General features: G+C 35.8%; 1 protein-coding gene across 1 annotated transcript; it reads right to left on the bottom strand.

Moving 5' to 3' along the window:
• Window positions 1–262: 262 nt before the first annotated feature.
• Window positions 263–7,054, bottom strand: LOC137960453 (RNA exonuclease 4). The gene is made up of 9 exons (XM_068808089.1): window positions 6,916–7,054; window positions 6,757–6,832; window positions 6,569–6,644; window positions 4,388–4,472; window positions 3,154–3,262; window positions 2,930–3,018; window positions 2,777–2,841; window positions 2,256–2,337; window positions 263–698 (listed from the first exon to the last, which is right to left on the bottom strand). Exons 1-9 carry the CDS (start codon window positions 6,982–6,984, stop codon window positions 549–551), a joined length of 801 nt encoding a protein of 266 aa, XP_068664190.1. The 5' UTR covers window positions 6,985–7,054; the 3' UTR covers window positions 263–548.
• Between the last annotated feature and the right edge of the window lie 15,327 nt (window positions 7,055–22,381).

The following is a 22,381-nucleotide window of genomic DNA, read 5'->3' as shown; positions in this document are numbered from 1 at the left end:
CCTACTAAAAATAACCCTTTTACACCTAGGTTAATAGTTTAATTTGTTGTTGTAAATCTATGTACATGTATGCATTATAAGTTACTTATTGTAGTCAATTGAGTAGCTAAGTCGCTATGTGGGTATCATTAAAATTGGTTTTAGAGGTAATTTGTTGTAAGTGTCATTTAACAACCTTTATATAATGAATTACCTCCAAGACAAAATACATTGGGAGTGGATTAACAATCTAAGATAGGATTGTGAACCTATATAAATCTTTATATGTTGTTTGTGATCGTTTGCTTGTGCTTGAACTTTTAATTGTGACAGTAACTTTGCACATTGAGTCATATAAAAGTTTGAACACACATAAACCTAATACAAAAAGGAGTAAAAACTAACATAAAAAAAAACTACTAACAAAATAGATAAACCAATTCACCCACCTATCCTCTAAGTTTTTTCCCCACGGGACCTAATAATAACCCTTAGAATTTCTTCTACCACAGTATCTTCCTTAAGACTGAAACAATCAGCTCAACTAGAACATGGCGTCTCCAAATAGATCAAGAGGATGGAAGAGCTGAATCAGTTGACTTCTTCCTGAGTTTTCTTTTCTTATGTTTTTCCTTGAATCTTAGCTGCTGCTTGATACTCTTTTCCCATGCTTTCTTATGTCTCTGATAGATCAGCATGGCTGCACGTGCATCCTCAATCTGAAAACAATATAACTCGAAGCTAAGCCAGAATTCTCTTTGCACACTTAGTTCATCTCATTGAAATCAATGACATAATTGTAACTGTTGAACAGTTGAAACTGAGAACATGTTTTGCAGTTAAATTGTGAGTGATCCTCAACAATCCAGCAGGGCAACCGAATTCAACTTTTGCATGTCCAAGTCCATTCCAGGACAAACTTTCATCCTTTATGGCTATTTATGAGGTTATTATATTGTGCTCAAAAAAGAAAAAAAAAACTCACCTAATTCTAATTTAATTAAAAGATTGGTTTCTAGAAATAGGGCCATCCGATAAGGGCACCTCTCTCTCAAAGGGGAGGATGGGGCATGGCCCTACCCCTAGTCTTTGTTCAGAGGAGGGTAGCAGGTCTCTCATTCTCTCCCACATGGGGAGAGCATGGGTCCTCATCTTCCTACCCTTCTCTGACACACCAGGACTAAAGGGAATGTAGACCCCTCTTTCTTTAAAAAACTTTTGTTTTTTTAATTGAATTAGAAAATAAAAAACATGAAAGATTTTTTTTTTATCATTTCAGCACAAAAAGAGCTTAGTGAAATGATTTATGAAACTAAGGATCAGGAATAATTTTGGCATTTCTCAGGAATTATTTGTTCTGCTAAAAAAATTAACAACCTATTAATTTTCGGCAAAAATTAAAAACCTATTTCTAATAATCCAGTAAGGTTAATGTAGAAATAATATTTTCTCCATGCATAAATGATGCCTTTCAGACAGTGTAGAAAGAGCAGTTTCCTCAGCCAATAATATTGCATCACTCCATTGCTAACTAATAATGTGAGTTGAATGAGTGAAGTTAGATGCAGTGTTTCAATGCAGCTAATAGGAGTACTGTTATAAATCTGTAGCCACTAGTCACGGCAATAAGAACCTCATGTCCATGATGCCATTGATCTATCTTACTATTCTGTATGATTCATTGGCAGTTAATGCTGGTCAGATGACAGTGGAAACTCATGCAGTTAACAAAATAAAATGGATATGCATGTCATTGCTCAACCAATACATCTGACCAGTTATTGATCTAAAGGAAAGGCAACATCCATATTGAAAGAAGATTTGGTTGAAGCTCTGGATGATTTATGCATTTTAAATCTAATGACAATAAAAGATCATCATTTTAGTTATCACATTTATCTCGTTTCCAGTCCTGTGCAAAGGATAAATCAAACTCAAGGCTAGACTGGATCATCAGTTGAATGAAGAAAACCTAATAAGATGCTGCAGGCAATAAAATTCTTGAGTTTATATGAACCTAGCCTGGCTAGGGTAAAGGTCTAGCTCAACTCAGAGCACAAGGTTTTAGAGCATTGGTCGAACAGAAAAATATGGAAAAAGGTCCAGATATAGGAATTGAAACTTTTCATGTAGTTTCCCTGCTATTCTCTGCTGAAACATAAAAAGTTTTGGCAAATGTGCCACTAACCATTGGGTTCCAATGTTCTCCTTTGATTATAAGAGTATCTATTTCTCCAAAACATTCATGTCAAGATCTCTAAGTTGGCAAGACTTACTGAGCAATGTTCCTTCTGTTGAATATTGACACCAAGGAGTTCAGCTGCAAGGTCCTTAAGTGCTCTCTTCCCACCACCTTTGCTGCATTAGACAAGCAAATTATAATCAAATTTGGGGAAACAACTGAAAATATCCAGCATTTGAAATATATTTCAAGTACAAAGAATTTTTTTGCACCCCATTCACTTAACCAGGATAGGAATCCTGGCATTGTATTAGTTCTGCAGGCAGATGCTTTAGTCTAATTGGCAATGCAAAGATCAATATGAACCTCAAGATCTATATAGATAGGATAAAAAGCTGATTAAAAATCAAAGATGGTATCAAAAGTATGTGAGATTTGTTATAAATACTTAGGCTTTCAGAGTTCAGGCAAGCAAATGTGCATTACCTATCCATACGAAATAGATAACTTGCAAACTCGTATGACAGTGCACAAGACCCAGAGCTATCAGAATGAGTATGAAAGAATTGTGAATATTATTCAAAAGAAAGGAAGGCCACAAATAGAACACAATACCGCAGAAAGGGCTGATACTCTGATGTGTCCCTCATATCCTCTTTGGGGTGACTCAATAATAAAGCCTGTGCAGATGCCCAAATGTGTTAGCGTCAAGACACACCACAATGGCTAGACCAAAATGATGGTCAGAAATAAAAAAAATTGTCATACCTTGAGATCATTCTGTAGAGCATGGCCCACAAGTATTCTTCCTTTCAGAAACTCGGCTACTTTCTTCTGAACAATCAGGAAATTCTTAGCTGCAAATGTCGCTTTTCACACATCACAACAAGCAACTGTTGTCCTATTGTAACTCATTTAGAGTCCATACAGAACACATGTGAAAGATAAATAAAATTAGGCCATAAGAGTTTTGAGAAAAGAAGTCTAGGTACCTTTTCTCAAGTGGTATGGACGGATCCCACTAATTTTTGAACGGAAATCAACAACTTGCTCCATGGGGCGGACAAACTCATCATATAAGATATTTCCCCATGCATTCACCTGCAAGATGTGGGCATATTTAATAATTTAAAAATAAAAAAGAAAGATCCCAGTAATGATGCTTACCTTACCAATATGTTCTATTTGTACAACCCATTGAGAAACATCCAATCACATAACTTGCATCTTTTATGGATTTCATAACAACCAGGCTTGAATATCATCTACTTTCAGATGACAGAACAATGATTGTGAAAATTCTCCAAAACAATAATTATAAGTTGTTAAAAATATAGTTTTCAGGGGTATTTTGATTATTTTCCATAATGGCAATTTTGTCCCACCTAGTATGCTTTATGCTGGAGCAGTTAGAGTCTGTAATTTCATATTATTGCTCTTTATTATGCTATATATGACTGGTAGGAAAGAGGGGAAGTAGGGTATTTTCCATATAATTTCACTTAAGTGATTTAATAAAGAATTAGGAGTTAAGTAAGACCCCTAACAAGACTTGCTTAGTTGACTGCAATCTCTTCCCGCCTTCTGCATCTGCATCTCTCTTGTATCTCTCTTCCTCCTTTCTCAAACTTCTTAATACAGCATTTTACCCAAGTGCTTGTAACAGATATTTCACATATCCCATCACCTACCACGTAGAATGTACACAGCCCCATTGCTGATGCACATTTGTGATTGTCAAGTGAAATGGATTTTAATGTAAGGTCTCGGTAGAGATTAATAGACTATTCCAAACTTTCCTCTAATACATGTGTCCCTAGAAACACATTAATATGAATGCTCGCTCACATTGTTGAGGTGTACTGGTACATGTGAAGCACAAAGAATCATTTGCGCAAGTGGGATACATGAACCAGATTCATGCAATAAACGGGGAAAGGAAGTGTAGAAGATTTACAAAATTTTGATAGATCCATGTAAGAGTTTGCACATGAAAGTTTGCAGTAGGAAATATAAACACAATTCCACTAGAACATGACACAATCACAAAGAAGTGCCAAAGAAAAAGAATGAGACTAACAAGAAGTAACACAAAAAGAACAAAAATTGTTTTTTTTTCCCAATAGCATGAAATCTATTGTACTTGTTATGCACAAACATTTTTACAGCAGGTGATGATGGTGAGCAATAGAACTTGAAAATTTTATTATGAATCGTAAGATGCACCAGTGAGATGCGTCCAAGTGCACTCTTGTTCCCCAGCATACTGACACCAACCATTTCACAATCCATAGATACTTCATCAGTTATGCTGCAAAATGTTAAAGGACTTGTAAGCAGCATTTCAAGAGGCAACAAAATTCACTTCAAACATGAGATGAACAAGGGAAAGAGAAAAAATAAATCCTTCATCTAACAAGAATAAAATAAAATAAATTCCAATTGAAACTGTTGAGTTTATGTCCTGAAGTTTGAGGCCAGGGACACTTACAATTGGACCAGTTATTGTAATTAAATTGAGGCAGCCCATAACAGGATAGGAACAACTCTATAGGTTGCATGAGGTAAGGTTTTCTAAATTTCCTATTAATTGTCTCATTGTATTGAAAAGCCTAAGGAAATAGCTCACATAGATTAGTGAATTAGCATATTCTCTCATGCACAAGCAGGCATTTGTACTGAAACATGACAAGATTCCCTCTTCCTATGTTTGATCAACGTGTTCATCTTTCTTGTGAAAGAAGCAGTCTCATGGAGTATAAGCAAGTGTCACAAAAGAGGAAGTCTCAGAAGTGGAAGTTGTTTTTTTTTTTTTTCTTTTGAAATGGTAGAAGTGGAAGTTGTTTTTTTTTTCTTTTGAAATGGTAGAAGTGGAAGTTGTTTAAAGAAGTCAAGAAAGCATGGAAGAAGAAAATGTGAAGCACAATTCCTTTCTAGTTATTAGTTCGGTATATGTCTTGAAATGTCTTATTTTTAGTAAGTTTCATAGGGGTGTAATTAGGAAATGGATAGTTTAATTTGAGTTTGATTCTAGTGCTTAAGTCTTAACAAATAGAATGTGTGAGAGACCTAACCTTTTACTCTCTTTCCCTTTCCAAAATCCAAATATTTTCTTCCTCCTTAAATCTCGTTCTCAAAAATTTCATATGGTATCAAAGCGAGAATTCTGATATGAAAGAAGGGGGCTCATGGAAGAGAAGAAGAAGGAGAGGAAAAGTTCCTGTTTTCAAAGCTTTTTTTCAATGTCCTCTTATTGTTCAGTTATCTAGCATAAGACTCCTTGGTATTCCTGCTGTTAGTTTCATCTCTGGGTTATCTTTAGGTTAGGTAAGGTATTTTGTTACAGTGCAAGAAATTTTTGCAGAGTCCTCCATCTGAAGGTCAATTGTCTTCCAGACTGATTATGGAGTTTGAGTTTTCTGCTGTTTTCAAGTTTAGGAATCCCAGATTTGTCTTGTCTCATATCACAATTGTCATTCTTCACTTAGTTTACTGCCAAACAAGTAGAGTTTGATTCCAAGTGAAGCATCTAACATAATGTTAAGTTGTGGAGCCTAATTAACGCCTTACGCTAAGTCTGGGGTGTGGGGGCGGAGCCCCCCTCCCGGTCACGATATATTAACTGTTATTTCATTAAGGTCAGTTTGGGAATTTTACTCTTGTATCGCGGTTGCCCTAGTTTTTGGGCGCCGCTATTAAGGTTTTATCATTCGAGGAGCATCAACTGCGGCCAAGAGAGGTTAAAAAAGAAAAAAACACATGTAAGTGTGTACGATCTCTCTTGTAAACTATTTCATCTTCATCGTGGATTATTGCAACGGTGGAAGACAAGATGTAGTCTCAATCGGGGAGCAGAGCCAATCACAGATTAGGATCTCGTCCCACCAATTGAAAATGGCATTGAAACTACCCTTGATGACCCAGAACGACCGGGTTGTAGTTGAACCATCTCCGGTGAGAGATTTGGTCAACCGAGTCGAAAAAGAAGCACCTTGGCCCCTATATATATAACGAGTCAAAATCCAATCCAATTCCACTAATTGTCCAATTGCATTTGTGGCCTGCACAATACAAGATAAAAAAGAACCAACAGAAACAGCGTATGTACCATCTTTTTAATTTTTGAAAATGCATATGTGCCATCTTGTATATAATAACAAATCTACAATCAGCAATCTTCAAAAAATACACACCCAAAATACAAGTAGAACTTTTATCAAATTAACTTTTAATGCATCATTTAACAGAACCTAGGATTTATTAGTCCCACACTTGACAACCGGACAGATGAATGTCATTGATATGCCAATAATAACTAAACATATGGTATAAAGAATAGAAACCCAACAGACCTAAACTACAGGAAACATGGTAGTATTAAGCCTATAGAAGCATTTCGAAGTTCACCTGCAATCAGTGCTCAACGGAGCAAGCGTAGATACTGGAGAGTCTAGCTTCGATTCTGTTCTCTCTTTCCGTTTTCCTGAAAGTGAGTGAGGAACCTTGATCGATATAAATAAGCAAAGAATAAATCATCGAAGAGAAAGAGAACTCTGGCCGGAGCATATGTAAATACTTAAAGTGAAGCCCCTAACCTAACATAGACCCACAGGCGTCACTGACAGATTTAACCAACGGCGTTCGAGCTTCTGAAGGTCGGTGTTTCAGTTTCTGAAAAGCGAAACATAAAGAGTAAGGAAATTTGAAAAAGATAGAACTTTTCTCACTCATCACCAGAGGAGAAGGAAATTGACCTCTTGGAGCAGAACCCAATTCGGATTGAGTGATTGCTTGTGATCCGTAGTTGCGGCTTCTGCGCCCATTTCGGCTATCGACGAGTTTCTTGCCGCTTCTTTTCTCACTTCGGTTTTCTTCCTTTTGTTGCGCGCACCGAGTTACAGGAAAACTGGAAAGGTTCAGCCTGTGAACTGAGTGAAGTAGCCCTGACGGCCTCTTCCGCACCGAGCTACTCACTTCTGATCAGGTTTCCGACCCGGTTTCTCCAAAACCGAGGCTGGTCTCGTAGGTTGGGTTGGATTATTCAACGAGTCCTAAAATAGAAGGTGCCTCCTTAAAGAACCAAATTGACCCAGTCCGGTTGGAAAACCGTACTTTTCATTTCAAGGAAGTTGATACCAATAGTTAAGGCAGTATTCAAATCAGTGATACAATCAAGTCCAAACTTTGGTTGATTGAATGACCCAGCAAGATTTGAGTAATAGTGAACCCATTGACCGGGTTACAAGTTAAAACTTGGTTGACCCCTAGAAAAGAAAAAAAAAAGGAAAAAAACAAAAGAAGTAATTTTCTGTTGTTTGGCAACAAATAATCATTGAGATAAAAGAAAACAAGATGGAAAACCATTTTCTCTTTTAGTTAAATAATTTCTCGCTCGAAGAGTGTAAGATTTCAGAGAGAAAAGAAAAGAAATGGAAAGTGGGGAGAAATTTTTTATCAGGGTGATTTTCATTTGTCCCCTTTCTTTGTTGTGCCCTACCTCCTCAATCAAGCTCCTTCCATCCAACGAGTAACTCATTTCTCCCAACAAGCAAGAGAAAATCCCTTCCCTCTGATGAGCAAGAGAACGCTATTTCCTTCTCGTAGTTGAGTCAATACATTGGGCGATCTACAAGTATCTACCTCTCCTTCTCTCCCTTCCTCTGACATCTCTCCTCTCTCCCTTCCTCCCTTTCCCTGGCCTCTCTCCTTAAAGCCTCTTTCTCTAGCGTCTCTCAAGTGATAACGAACCTCTTAACTGATTGAGCCCAACTTAAATAGTTTGATAACCCTCTTAAGGGTATAGTAATGATCTTAAGTAAATCACTCTTATTAGCCATATTCACATAATCCTTAGCCATAAAATGTATCAAGTAATCACTAACTAAAGTGTGACAAATAATCTATGCATGCTAAGTTTTAATTGAGAGAGAAAGAGGGAAGTCAATTAGTAATTTAGCTCTTTCATGCACATAAACAAATAGTAAATCACTCCACATGCTGGCCCATGCCATCTAGGAAAAATGTCGTACCTTTATCAAGAAAGAATCTCAAAAGATCTTGCTCAAAATCAGAATGTTTCCAAGAAGAAAACTTTCCTTCTTGACTATATGTGTCACTTGTATTAAAAAATCACAACCTTTGACTTCCCTTTTTATCTTGAATATTTTAGGTAGGAAATCCCAAATTATAATCCAGCATAGAGAGTCTAAAACTTTCCTTGCGGCAATCAGGAAGCAGCCATCAACGATTCAATGGAAAGCAAACCAGAAAACCAACAACATTCAACAGCCTTCTAGGAAGTTCAACAATTTCAAACATGATTTTGATCATACTAATCCACGGTTATAGCAAAAAACAATAAAATCCTGATAAATAAATAAATAAACTAATTTTCCAAGGATTCAAACTAGCAACAAGGTTTAAATTGCTCCTTTATCGAACTCGCCTGAGTTTGAGAAAAACGAATTCAAAAATCTCACGAAAATACATAAGACATAGCAACACTTAATCTTTTATCCAAATATGACGAATATACTCATTCATCAATCTCCTTCTTGAGATGAATGATCAGTAAACATCTCAACAAAAGAGAAAGAAAAAAAAACTTATCTTTGAGTGAGTTGAGTGCTTCAACCTTGCTTCTTGCTTCACCAAAGAAAACTTCAATGTGAAGCTTGATAAAACAATCCGATTGATCAAGGTCTTAGCCTCGGGATCCTAAACCCATTGTTCTGATACCATGTTAGATTTTAGATCCCATGATAATTAATGTAAGCTAAGAAGTATAGGTAAAGAAGAAATCGAAGAGGGAGTAGAGCAGAGAAGAGGAACAAGTGAAAAAGAAGGAGAAAGAGAGACGATTGGAGAGAGTTTGAGAAAATGGGAAGGAGGATTAGGGTAGAGTGACGTGCCTAATCCTCCCCCTTAACATCAATTTACAATAGAAAAAGTGTCATAATTACATCAATGTCGTTTGCCCTAAAAAGGGTGTAGAAGGGACAAGATAGAAAGAGATTTTACATCAATACCACTATACTCAAATTACAACTTCCAACAGTTATGGCATAAAAAGCTATAACACATAAGAATAGATTCCTTGATCAAATTAGCAAATAAAAACCTAATGAGAGGACTGCTAGATCAAAAATTTGTAAGAGAGGGACCTTGTGATGCTTGCCAACTTGCAAAGAAACACACAAAAAAAATTCAAGTCAAAGAACACAGTTTCAACCTCTCGACCTCATCAACTAATCCACATGGATTTAGTTGGATTTACTCAAACCTTAAGTTTAAATGAACAGCGCATCGACTTAGTGGAGGTTGAAACTATTCTAGGTTCATAAGGGTAGATTTTCTAGCACAAAAGGACGATGCTTTTTCGTCTTTGTTTGTAAAACTATGTGAAAAAAAATTCAAAAGGATCAAGGCTATAGCATTGTCAAAATTAAAAGTGACCATGGAGGATAATTTTAAAATTCACATTTCGAGAAATATTTCACAAAGCATATAGACCATACATTTTCACCTCCTCAAACTCCTCAACAAAATAGTGTAGTTGAGAGAAGACATAGAACCTTAATCGAAATGGAGGGCTATGCTACATGCATACGACATGCCAAATAGATTTTAGGCCGAATCCGTAAAGACCACTTGCTATATCATAAATCAAGTAAGAATAAGGCCCCTTCTCAACAAAACTACTTATGAGTTGTATACAGGCACCTTTCTCAACACTACCTACTTTAGAATTTTTGGATGCTAAAGTATTCATATTTAAAGAACCAAAGGTAAAATTAGGAAAATTTGACTTTAGGGCTAATGTAGAATTTTCTTGGGATATTTATCTCATAGCAACACATATAGAGTTTATAACAAGACATCTATGAGAGCCAAGGGGTCACTACATTCTCCCGCCTCACCACTACCGATATCTTGTGCGCAATCACCATGATGGTAGATTTGGATTTCAGGTACTTCATGGTGAGTAGGATGATGGACATCGCCACCAGTTCTCGAGCGAATGGTCTCCTATTTTCTCAGCCAATTACCACCATCCTATGCCACTACGAGGTTGACTTCACTGATAAGGAGAGCATAAACATGACGAGAAAGATATCTATCGGTTAGACAAAAGTTGGAAAGTTTAGCTTCGTTAAATGGTGAGGTCAATGGGTCTAGAAGGAGGTGATTGGAAAGGAGTCACTTCAAGCTATCGGCTCTAGGTATGAGATGAGCCCGAAAACTCAAGCTAAGCAATTCGAGTTTACCAAGTGGAGGACCATTAAAGAAGCTTCTTCCTTTGTAGACCGATTGAAAGCCCTTGAGGACACAATGGACAACATTTGGGCCACTCAAGCAGCCATTCTTGCCACACAAGAACAGCTGTAGTCCGGCTAGATCAAGATACGAGTGAAGTACTAAGCCAATCTGCATCGCCACCTTAGTTCCCTTAGTTGCCTTTCGACCTCACTTTTTTTACTCCCTTATGTATTTACATCTGCTTACATTACTTTTATTTTGATTTGAGCCTTTATATTTACTATACTTTTGTAAATTTGAATATTATATATGAAATGGCCTTTGAGCCACCTTATGTTACTCATGTTTGAAATTCTCTATCTTTTTTAGTATGACAAAAAGGGGGAGAAACAGAAAAGACCTATTCGACACACTAGAAGAAAAAATCAAAACATAAAATCTGAAATTAGATATGCATAAATTAAGGGGGAGCCATTTCCAAAACTTGCACATTTTACTTTGCTCCAACCTTTGGGGATGTAGTAGTTTTTAATTTTTCAACATTAGGTTTTGTCATCATAAAAAAGGGGGAGATTTTTTTATCGAAAGTTGACTCCCTTCTTGATTTTGATGGTAACAGAACTTAATTGAACCGACAATCGCAAATCAAGTATTTCAAATATTTTTTCCTTAAAGAGACATCAATTTCAAGGTGTAAAGCATTGAATCGATACAAGCTTCTCAATGACCTCAAGCTCCATAGAATGTCAAAGAACTCTTGAAGAAGCACCCCTCAGAAGATTAACAAAATTGAAGATTAGAGTTTTAGAAATCACTAAGAAATGTCAAAAACTCTGTCTATGTAAGAGACCATTCCACTTCTTCTAAAACTTGAGGTATAATGCAAATTTGGAGCTTTAGGACATATTTTACGGTCAAACATGGTTTAAAAAATGCATACAAACATTTTATACATGTTAGAATCACTTAGGATCATTAATTCCCATGCTTTAAAAATCCACATGGAGAACTGACATTGGAATGATCAATCAACCTTAGTTGATTGATCAATCATCGAAAACATGGCCAAATCGTGCTACAAAGCATGATCAATCAACCCATTTTGACTAATCAATCAATATTGTCAAGCCAAAGCAAATTCATGTTGATTGATCGATCAACCTCAGTGATTGATTGATCATGTAGAACTTTGCCAGCCAAGGACATAAAGCATGATCAATCATAACAAGGTCATTGATCGATCATACTTGTAATGCACTGCTAGCGGGAATTCTGATTGATCAATCTTACCATGTACATTGATTGATCAACTTAAAATGTCAGACCCAAGGGAAGATATTGATCGATCATACCATCGATCAATAAGTCACATTTCGATAAAAAATTGTCATTACACACAATTGATCGATAGACGACTTTACACTAATCAATCAGTGTAAACTCAAGTTTTTGAAAATGGGTAAAAAATGATTGGCATGGCTTGGGGAACTTATAAATACCCCACAAAACCTCTCATTGAAAAGTTAATGAGTTTTTATTAGCATATCCACCGGCATTTATTCTCAATCCTTTGAAAATTCTTCCTATGTGCATTTTTGAGAAAGAGAGAGTCAAAACCTTGCAACATTAAACAGTTCTTTCTTTTACCATCTCGTTGCATACATCGTAGTCAAGGACCAACATTCTACATTGTGCTACAAAGACTGGAAACTTGGATCTCTGAAAGGAGAAAGATTTCTCTCCAATTTGGCAATGGTGTAAGTTTTATCTTTCTTTTGAATTTTTCATTTACGATAGGTTCATCTAGAACCTAGTTAAATCTAGATAGAAAAAGATCTTACTAGAGCTAGAATCAAGCCAATCTCTTAGGGAGATTATATTGTAAATTGTGTATTTGACCATACACGTGGATTAAAAGAGAGTTGGAAATCTATTCTGTGTAATTCCAGCTAATAAAGTTAAATTAGTGGAAGTTTCAAAGCATGAGTTATTGGGCGGGCAATATTGTGGTGTGTGAATTTCTACACTTTTAATTTGCCTATTTACTTTATTTATTATTCTATGCCTTAAGTTTTTAAACTTGTAATTCTCAATTCACCCCCTCTTGAGAAACCACCTAGGCCAACACAATTAATATTTAAGTTGTGAAAAATGCTTCCATCCATGTTGTGTTTAACGGTAAAAACCCATTTGCAACCAATAATTTCTTTTTTTTTCTTCAAGGGAGTAAGATCCCATGTAGGAATTATCACATAAGGTCATCATCTCTTCTTTCATTGTTGTTCTCCACATAGTTTGTTGAAGAGCCTCTTGGTATAACTTAGGGATTGGAACAAAAAATAATGCTACAAGAAACAAGCAACAATTGAGAGATATTGGGGTTCTTTATGAATTGCAATAGATTGAGTATCAAATTGTGGACCAAAATGTATAGGAGGAGATTGAGTACTTACCTCAGAAGGATCCACAAAGTGCACAGGATGGTGTTGGCTAGTAGACGTGGGGTCACAAGTGTCGAATTAGTAGGCAACAACTGTGAGTTGACAAGAGAAGAATCTTCCAATGACACTATAGGTTTAGGCATATCTAAAACGGATTAGTTCAAGTAAATTTAGAGGAGGAGTCAATAGGTTTACTACAAATTATGAAGTTTAATCCCTTTTGCACAAGCACATCCACAACACCATGACTTTTATAGTGGTTCACAATCATTGTTTTAGATTGCTACTCCACTCCCAAGAATCTCCTGCCCTAGAATTAAAACATCCACTATGTTTAGCCAAACGACATCTACTATTTAGAAGCACATATGTTCAATTAAAAAACCTGCTCAAACAACTAGGCACTCACAGCAAGAAACACAATACATACATGAACAACTAGGGACTTATGATCAACAAAATTCTAAGTGCAACACTTAGAAAAGAAACTTATAGTTGGTCACAAAAGACCAAGGAGCGAGGGTTACTTGCTTTACAAACAAACTCTCAATGCCTCTTAATAGGCTAATAAAAATATTACAACAAGATAAAGTTCACAAGTATCCTATGTGCAACTACCAAACTGAGCAACACTCTATAAAATAGTTTGAAATATATGCCAATATTTTAAAGAGTTTTGATATTACATATAAAAATCACTCAAAATATGTAATAAAAATCATATCAACAAGCAAGATAATCAAGATAGATGAAAAATAAACTTTTGATACTTAGCATGCTTCGAGACAAAAAAACCTCGAATTGAAAACTTCAAATCTCCAAATTTCAAAATAGGGCCACTAAGTATGACAATAATGCTTAGAAATTTTGTGGCTTTGTATATACTAAAAGCAAGAGAATACTTGGGTATTTATAGGCTTAAATTTCAATTTGAAAAACTAGTTCTTACTAGTTTTCAGCTTGGTTTCTAGCTCATGTCAAAATCACGATGTAAAATATTTAGAAAAATATACATAAAAATACTTAAAATATTCTGTTCGAGTTGCTTAATTTTTTAGGTAGGTCACTTACACAATTTGAAGATCTACAACCAGATATATCACTTCTCGAATAACTTAGAATTCTATTTTTGGAGTTTGGGATTGAGTCCTTTGCTCTAGAGTGGCATCCGGCTTTTTTAAGGATCAAATCTTTCTCTTGACTCCTAAAAACTTTAGGTGGCTAATACCTCTCACCCTACCAATTGTCTTTAACAATGGAAAAAAAAAAGGCTCTCTCATAGTCAGATGGTAAAATCTGACATAGACTTGGATGAACAAGATATCATCCCTTTAGAGTATGTTTGGAACCCCATGTTAATTCTCATTTTCTTATCTTTTTTTTTTTTGTTTTCTAGGGGTTTCTAACAGTAAAAAGTAGCCAAGATACTTTCTATAACATATTGAAGAAAATGTTATATGGCAAGAAAATGCACCAGCGAACAAGTAGATCACTACAAGCAAGCGTGTAGACATATGCCCTACGAAAACCAGGTTGGCTTTTATATCTTTAAAGTTGTTGTTACGACTTGTCAATGAACAAAAGCCGAATAAACTACTGTCGTTAAGATGCAGATGGTTGGAGAATATGTGTGGAGACGACGTGGGAAGGGAAGAAAAAGTGTTTTTGAGGGATGATTCAGAGGTCCAAACGGAGAAGCAATAGCTACGTTTAATGTCTTCTTACATCGAGCTTGAAACGATTGCAATATGTACAGTACGATGATAGAGACAAAATACCCCCCAAGAAGACGAAGTCAACCTATTTGAGCGTAAGCGATTCTGCTGCGTCCCTTGGTAGGTCTAGAGGCAGAGACGTGAGACCACTGATCCACCACCCCCTCCAATCCCAACTCTCTCACCTCCGATTGATCCAAGACGAAGCTCCCCGTGAAGTCGGTCCCCGCAACGGCAATTCCCCTGTGGGAGGGAAGCTTAGCCTTCCGACGGCCGGCTCCGAGGGGGATGTTCCGAAGAGTCCCGCCGGCCGTCCAGTAGCGCCGGCAGCCTTTGCAAAAGTGCCGCGGTTGGTTCACGTTGTAGTTGTTAAAGTAACAAAATTTGGTTTCCGCACTTTTGCATCTGGGACATGGCAACGCTTTGTTTGGCCTCTTCTCGGCTGTGGGACCGCCCTCGTTGTCTGTTTTCTTCTCTTCTCCGACGTCTTCCTTGTCTTCCCTACCTTTAATCTCCACTGGAATCGTTGCACCGAAAAGTTTGATCTTTGGTGCGCTAGAGGCGTCAATTTCTGCCATTAGAGATAAGAGAGGATAAAAGCTGAAAGAAACACAACTAGTCTCCGAGCATCTTTGACAGGCTCGGTGGATTAGAAGAGAAAGAGATGACTGGTGGGTTTTATAGGGAGGAAGCAAGAGAGAAGCTTCAGAAATATTTTGAAACCCATGTGATTGCCGGCGAAGCCTCTCGCTTATTTTACGTCAACTAAATATGTCCTATACGATGCCGAAGGCATAAAAAATAATGTGAAAGCCTTCCTTCGCTTACGTGAACTCTTCACGCCGACGACACCCAAAACTTGCATATGATTCAGTCGAGCTTGATTTAAATATTTCGAGCCGAGTTTTAATCCAAACCTCATCTCGAACCTAAAATTGTTATCGACCTCGAGCCCAAAAATTTTAACTGAGTTCGAGTCAAGCTCAAACTTCAACATATATTTAAAGTTTTTCAAAAAAAAAAAAAAAAATATATATATATATATATATATATATAATAAATTATATATAAAATTATGCATATATTTTACATAAAATTGGACATGACCTTTACATAAAATTGGGTATAACCTAGATATATAATACATATATAAGATTGGGCATGACATCTACTTAAAATTGAGCATAATCTATGTATATAATATTTATATAAAATTCGGCATGACCTCTACTTAAAATTGGGCATAATCTATGTATATAATACCTGCATAAACACTCCATAAAATTATCTATACATTCCATAAACTCTCCATAAACACTCCAAAAAATTGTATATAAATTCCATAAACACTCCATGAAATTGTTTATACACTCCATACACACTATAAAATAGTCTAAACACTTCATACATTGCATAACATTATGAATAAACTCTATACAATAATCAAACACAACAAAATTAAATGAAATATTACTATCAATTTACAATCACCCAAATAAAAACTATAAATCCTTTAAATAAAATCCTATTACTATTAGAGACTTACTAGAAAATTACAAGAAATATTTTAAATTTTACTTAGGAAAGTTAAATGGACCTCTTATTGCCTTTTCTAAGGAAATAAATAATATTTAATAATTAATCTAATATATTACTATACTTATCGATAAATTTTTAATAAAAAAATGTCAAACACAAAATTGCTATGAAAATTGCCTCATGCTAAAAGTATTATATCATCAACTGTCAAATACTTATTCAAAATTTTTCTATACGGTTTTCTAGCCCATCTTAGCCAAAAAATCTCACTTAGAAAATTATATGATTTTCTAACAAAAAATTATAATTAAAAAAATATTTTAAAAAAACATGAGGCACTAATAGTCCCTATATTTCTACTAAAAAAAATTTTTCAACATTTTTTGAAAAAAACACTAATAGTCTCTAGAAACGTATTTCTACTAAAATATCTTTTCAATTTCTTCAAGAGCCATGAGGAAGGGACTAAGAGATTTTTTTTCCTTATTTATGATCTCGCACTTAGGGGTGGCTTCGAATAAATTAGATATAAAATTATGTATACATATTAAAAAAAAATAATGATAGGGGGGGTTCAGGATTGATTTTCAATAATGGATTAAAATGCACCAATATTAATCTTTTTTACTCCAATTGTTGTCTAGCTTGTTTTATAATTTTTGAATCTGGCCATAAATTTACTATGGCCTCCTTAGTGCTCCTAGATGAAAATTTAAATTCTAGGAAAAACTAGAAATATTTTCCTATGATACATATTTCCAAAAAAACTTTTAAATAAAATCCTATTGGTGACTTATTAGAAAATTACAAGAAATATTTTAAAATTTTCTTAGGAAAGTTAAATGGACCTTTTATTGCCTCTTCTAGGGAAATAAAGAAAAATTAATAATCAATCTAATATATTATTATACTTATTGATAAATTTTTAATAAAATAAAATGTCAAACACAAAATTGCAATGAAAATTGCTTCATGCTAAAAGTATTACAACATCATCTGTTAAATACTTATTCAAAAAATTTCTATACAGTTTTCTACCCCATCTTGGTAGGAAAATCTTACTTAGAAAATTATATGATTTTTAATGATAATTTTTAATTAAAAAAATGTTTTAAAAAAACATGAGACACTAGTAGTTCATAGAAACTTATTTCTATATAATATATTTTTAATTTTTTTAAGAGCTATAAGGAAGGAGAGTTTAAGGAAAAAGTTTTTATTTTTTATTTTTTTTACTTTATGATCTCGCACGTGAAAAATGATCTTCGCGTGGGGAGGGGGGATATTATTTCTCCCCAAATTTCTCCCTTGAATTTACTAGTTCTGGTTTTCTGCCGAGATGACGAGGAGGGAAGGGGGTTACAGCGCCGGGGAGGACCTGTCGTCGGGGATGACGGCAGCGACGGAAGCAGGGGTGACAAAAGCGGCTGCGACGGCAAGGAGAGGAAGAAATTGAACGGACGGCCACAGAGGCGGCCAGCAAGCAGCTATCGACGACGGTAGAGGCGGTGACAATAGCCCACGGGAGGGGCTCGACGGTGACGGGGGGAGGAAAAAAATTTCCTTACCTCGCTCTCACTCACGCACTCCCGCTCCCGATCCCGATCCCGATACTGATCCCGATACTGATCCCGACTCACCTAGAGCCGGCTCGCGAGCCGACGAACCGAACCTAGCTTCGGTTGAGCTCAACTCGTTAATTTAAAAGAGCCGAAATGAATCAAACCGAGCCGAACTCGAGCCGGCTCGATTCGAAGCCACCCCTAGACTCTTCAGCCTTCGCATCGGACGCCAAGTCTCCTTCTCTTTCTCACAAGTAATTACAAGGGAATTTAGCCAAAATAACCATTTAAAATAACTTATTTTGAAAAACAATGACGTCGTCAAAATATTTTGAAAACTACCCAACTTTGACCGGTCCACTGCATATGTGTGCAGTCAAAGGTGACACGTAAGCTTTGACTGGTTACATGTCGCCACATCATCTGCCATGTCATTAAATAATTTTTTTTAAAAAATAAAAAAATAAATACACTTTTTATTACCTTATATTTACAATAATAAATTATTAAAAAATCTAATAAACAATTAAAAAATTAACTCTTACTTATTTAACAATATTTAATATCAATAAAAAAATTTATCGTTACACTTTTTATCACTTTATATTTTTTAAAATAAAAATAAAATAAGTATACTAATTAGATTTAAAATATTTAGAAAAGTAAAATATTTAGAAATTTAAAATATTTATAAATTGAAAAAATATACAAAAAAAATATTTTAGAGTTTAAAAATACAATTTATTTTTATAAATTTTATCACATTATTTACTAAATAATAAATTATTAAAAAAATATTAGTTAATTAAAAATCTTACAACACCTTTTATTATCAATTAAAAATATTTATTAATTGAAAAAATATGAAAATTTTACTTGAGTTTAAAAAATAAATGTACCGGTACACTTTTTATTACCTTATATTTAAAATAATAAGTTATAAATATACGAAAACGATGAGCAAAAGCAATTGGATCACCAAAAAACCAAATGGGAATTACTACTGCTTCCGTTCTTTACTGTTGCTTCTGTGCATTTAACAAATGGATCGTAAAGAGAATATTTTAGTCACTTTGGCCATACGATCACGTTCTGTAGAAAAAATATAAAGAAGCATCTCCTTTCCTTTAGTTTGCTAAAGATAATACTTTTCGAGGGGAGCTTTTTTCCTACATTTGAAATAAAAATTAATAAAAAAGAAAGGCAAGAAAAAGTACAAATTAGAGACTAGGTTGGTTGGAAAGATTGCACTTTCATATTGCTTGCTTTCATAGCTTTTATTCAATTTGCTAATTAAGAATCAAATTTAAGTATAATTAACTAAGAAAGTCATCTTTTACAGATTATTTTTTCTGCCAAGTTGGTGATACAATGCCCCATATGGTATTAAAGAATATTAGCACCAGATTACATATGAGTACTTAAGCTCATGCATGGTAAAACTAGACCAACTTACGTTATAAGTACCCCACACTACCGCGTCAAGGTCATTATTGTAAATTATTATTTGATATCTTCAAAGGGTGTTGTTTAAGGGATTAAATCACATAATTCATTATGTATTGCTTAGATAGTATAGTTTTATCATTATTCTGTAATAGAAGATAAAAGTTGATTCAATAATTTTATTATGATCTCATGGTAGAAGAAGATCGCAGGGACATTGGATTATAGTTTCAAGACTTTTCAAAGCTTTACAAACATGTTGGCAACATAGAATCTTTTTTTTTTTTTTGTTCTTTTTTATAAAGAAGACACAAATCTAGCACTACAAAACTTTGAGAAGACATAAGTAAGCTTCGGTGGCATTGATGTAGATACTCTATGATTTTTGGTTTTGTGTGCAAACTGTAACCGAATGTATGTAAATTAGATTAGCGTAATTGTAGGAAACTAATTGTTTCCATTAATCTGTGATTTTGTTCCTTAATTTTAGTATCTAAATTGGACCTAAAATAAGGATGTAATGTCTTCTAAATAGCCTCCTAAACGGAGAAGAATACATCAAAAAAATTCTTTGAAATCCTTCGTTTTTTTCAAAGCTTTACACGCATGTTGGCAACATAGAAACTTTTTTTTTTTTGTTCTTTTTTATAAAGAAGACACAAATCTAGCACTACAAAACTTTTAGAAGACATAAGTAGGGGTGGCTTCGAACCTAGCTGGCTCACGAGCGGCTCGAGCTCAGCTTGATTCCGGCTTGGTTTGATTCGGTATACCCGAATCTCGAGTTGAGTTTGAGATCTAGGATCGGCTCGTTTAAATTAACGAGCCAAGCTCAACAAAATCAAGGTTCAACTCAAAAGCTCGTTAATTAAACCAGTGGTGCGGGATTTGGGGGAGTCGGGATCGGGGAGCAAGACCGGAGCGAGGGGGAAAAATTATTCCTCCCCTCATCACCGGCGAGCCCCTCCAACCGTTGTTGTGGCCGCCTCTGTCACCATCGACAACAGCCTCGCCGACTGCCTTCTGCCTTTCCATCATCGCCGATTCTATGGTTGCCGCTCGATTTCTTCCCCCTCATCTACCTTCGCATTGTTTTCGTCGCCGCCACCTCCGTCTCAATCATCATCCCAGATGAAAGTTCCTCGTCGGTGCCACTGGTTCCATCGGCATCGTTCCTTGTCTCGACGGAAAGCCAAAACCAGCAGAAGATACCTAAGTTAAGGGGAGAAATAATTCCCCCCGAATCTCGAGCCAAGTTCGAGATGCAGGATCGACTCGTTTAAATTAAAGAGCCAAGCTTGACAGATTCAAGGTTCAGCTCACGAGCTGGCTCCTTAATTTAACGAGTGGTGCGGGATTTGGGGGAGTCGGGCCCAGGGAGCGCCGAGCAGAGCGAGGGTAAAAAATTCTTCCTCCCCTCATCACCGGTGAGCCCTCCAACAGCTGTTGTGGCCGCCTTTGTCTTTGTCGACAGTTGCCTCGCCGGCCGCCTTCTGCCTTTCCATCGTCGCCGATTCTGTGACCGCCAATCAATTTTTGTCCCCCTCATCTGCCTTCGCTTTGTTTTCATTGCCGTTATCTCCGTCTCAGTCGTTATCCCCGACGAAAGTTCCTCGCTGGCGCCACTGGTTCCATCGACGTCGTACCTTATCTCGACAGAAAGCCAGAACCAACAGAAGATACCCAAGTTAAGGGGAGAAATAATTCCCTCCCCCCCCCCCCCCCCCTTGGATCTCGAGCCGAGTTCAAGATCCATGATCGGCTCGTTTAAATTAAAGAGCCAGGCTCGACACAATCAAGGTTCAGCTCGAAAGCTCGCAAGTTGGCTCGTTAATTTAACGAGTGGTGCAGGATTTGGGGGAGTCGGGACCGGAGCGCCAAGTGGAGCGAGGGGGAAAAATTCTTCCTCCCCTCATCACTGGCGAGCCCCTCTGACCGCTGTTGTGGCCTCCTCTATCGCCGTCGACAGCTGCCTCGTCGGCCGCCGCTGCTCGATTTCTTCCCCCTCATCTACCTTCACTTTGTTTTCGTCGCTGCCACCTCCGTCTCAGTCGGTATTCCGGACGAAAGTTCCTTGCCGGCGGCACTAGTTCCATCAGCATCATTCCTTGTCTCAGCGGAAAACCAGAACCAGCAGAAGATACCTAAGTTAAGGGGAGCAACCTCCCCCCATCGCGCGAAGATGATTTTGCACATGATCGTAAAGTGAAAAAAAAAATTGAAATTGAAAATATATTTTAGTAGAAATAAGTTTCTAGGGACTACAAGTGTCTCATGTTTTTTTAAACATTTTTTTAACTAAAATTTTTTATTAAAAAAATCATATAATTTTCTAAGTAAGATTTTCCTGCTAAGATGGGCTAGAAAACCGTATAGAAAATTTTTGAATAAGTATTTGACAATTAATGATGTAATACTTTTAGCATGAGGCAATTTTCATAGCAATTTTTTGTTTGACATTTTATTTGATTAAAAATTAATCAATAAGTATAGTAATATATTAGATTTATTATTAATTTTTATTTATTTCACTAGAAGAAGCAATAAGAGGTCCATTTAACGTTCCTAAAAAAAATTTAAAATATTTCTTATAATTTTCTAATAAGTCACTAATAGTAATAGGATTTTATTTAAATATTGTTTGGAAATATGTATCATAGGAAAAATAATTCTTGTTTTTCCTAGAATATAAAATTTCAACTAGAGGCACTAAGGAGGCCATAGTAAATTTATGGCCAGATTCAAAAATTACAAAAATAAGATAGACAACATTTGGAGTAAAAAAAAAATATTGGTGGGTTCTAATCTATTATTGAAATTCAATCCTGAACCTCCCCTATCATTTTTTTTAAATGTATGCATAATTTTATATATAATTTATTTTACATATATTTTATATAGAGTATTAAATGTAGCTTAAGCTCGAACTCGTTGTTAAAATTATTAGGCTCAAGTTCAATTACAATTTTAGATTTCAGGCTAGGGTCGGTCGCGCTCGAGTTCAAAATATTTAAATCAAGATCGACTTGAACAAGGTTCAAACTCAGCTGGATATGATGCCACCCTTATGCCGAATTTTAAGTAGAGGTCATTCCCAATTTTATGTAAAATGTATGTATAATTTTATATACAATTATTTGACATGTATTTTTTGAAAAGTTTTAAATGTATGTGGGAGCACGAACTCGAGACTTGTTTTTTTTCAAAAATTTTAAATGAATGTTGAAGCTCGAGATCGGCTCGAACTTGGTTAAAATT

This window comes from Aristolochia californica, unplaced genomic scaffold, assembly GCF_029961685.1.
Source record: "Aristolochia californica isolate CCGP_79_NKW_82.1479 unplaced genomic scaffold, dmAriCali1.0.hap1 SCAF_1, whole genome shotgun sequence".
Classification (NCBI taxonomy): Eukaryota; Viridiplantae; Streptophyta; class Magnoliopsida; order Piperales; family Aristolochiaceae; genus Aristolochia; species Aristolochia californica.
This window is presented reverse-complemented; position numbering and strand designations above follow the sequence as displayed.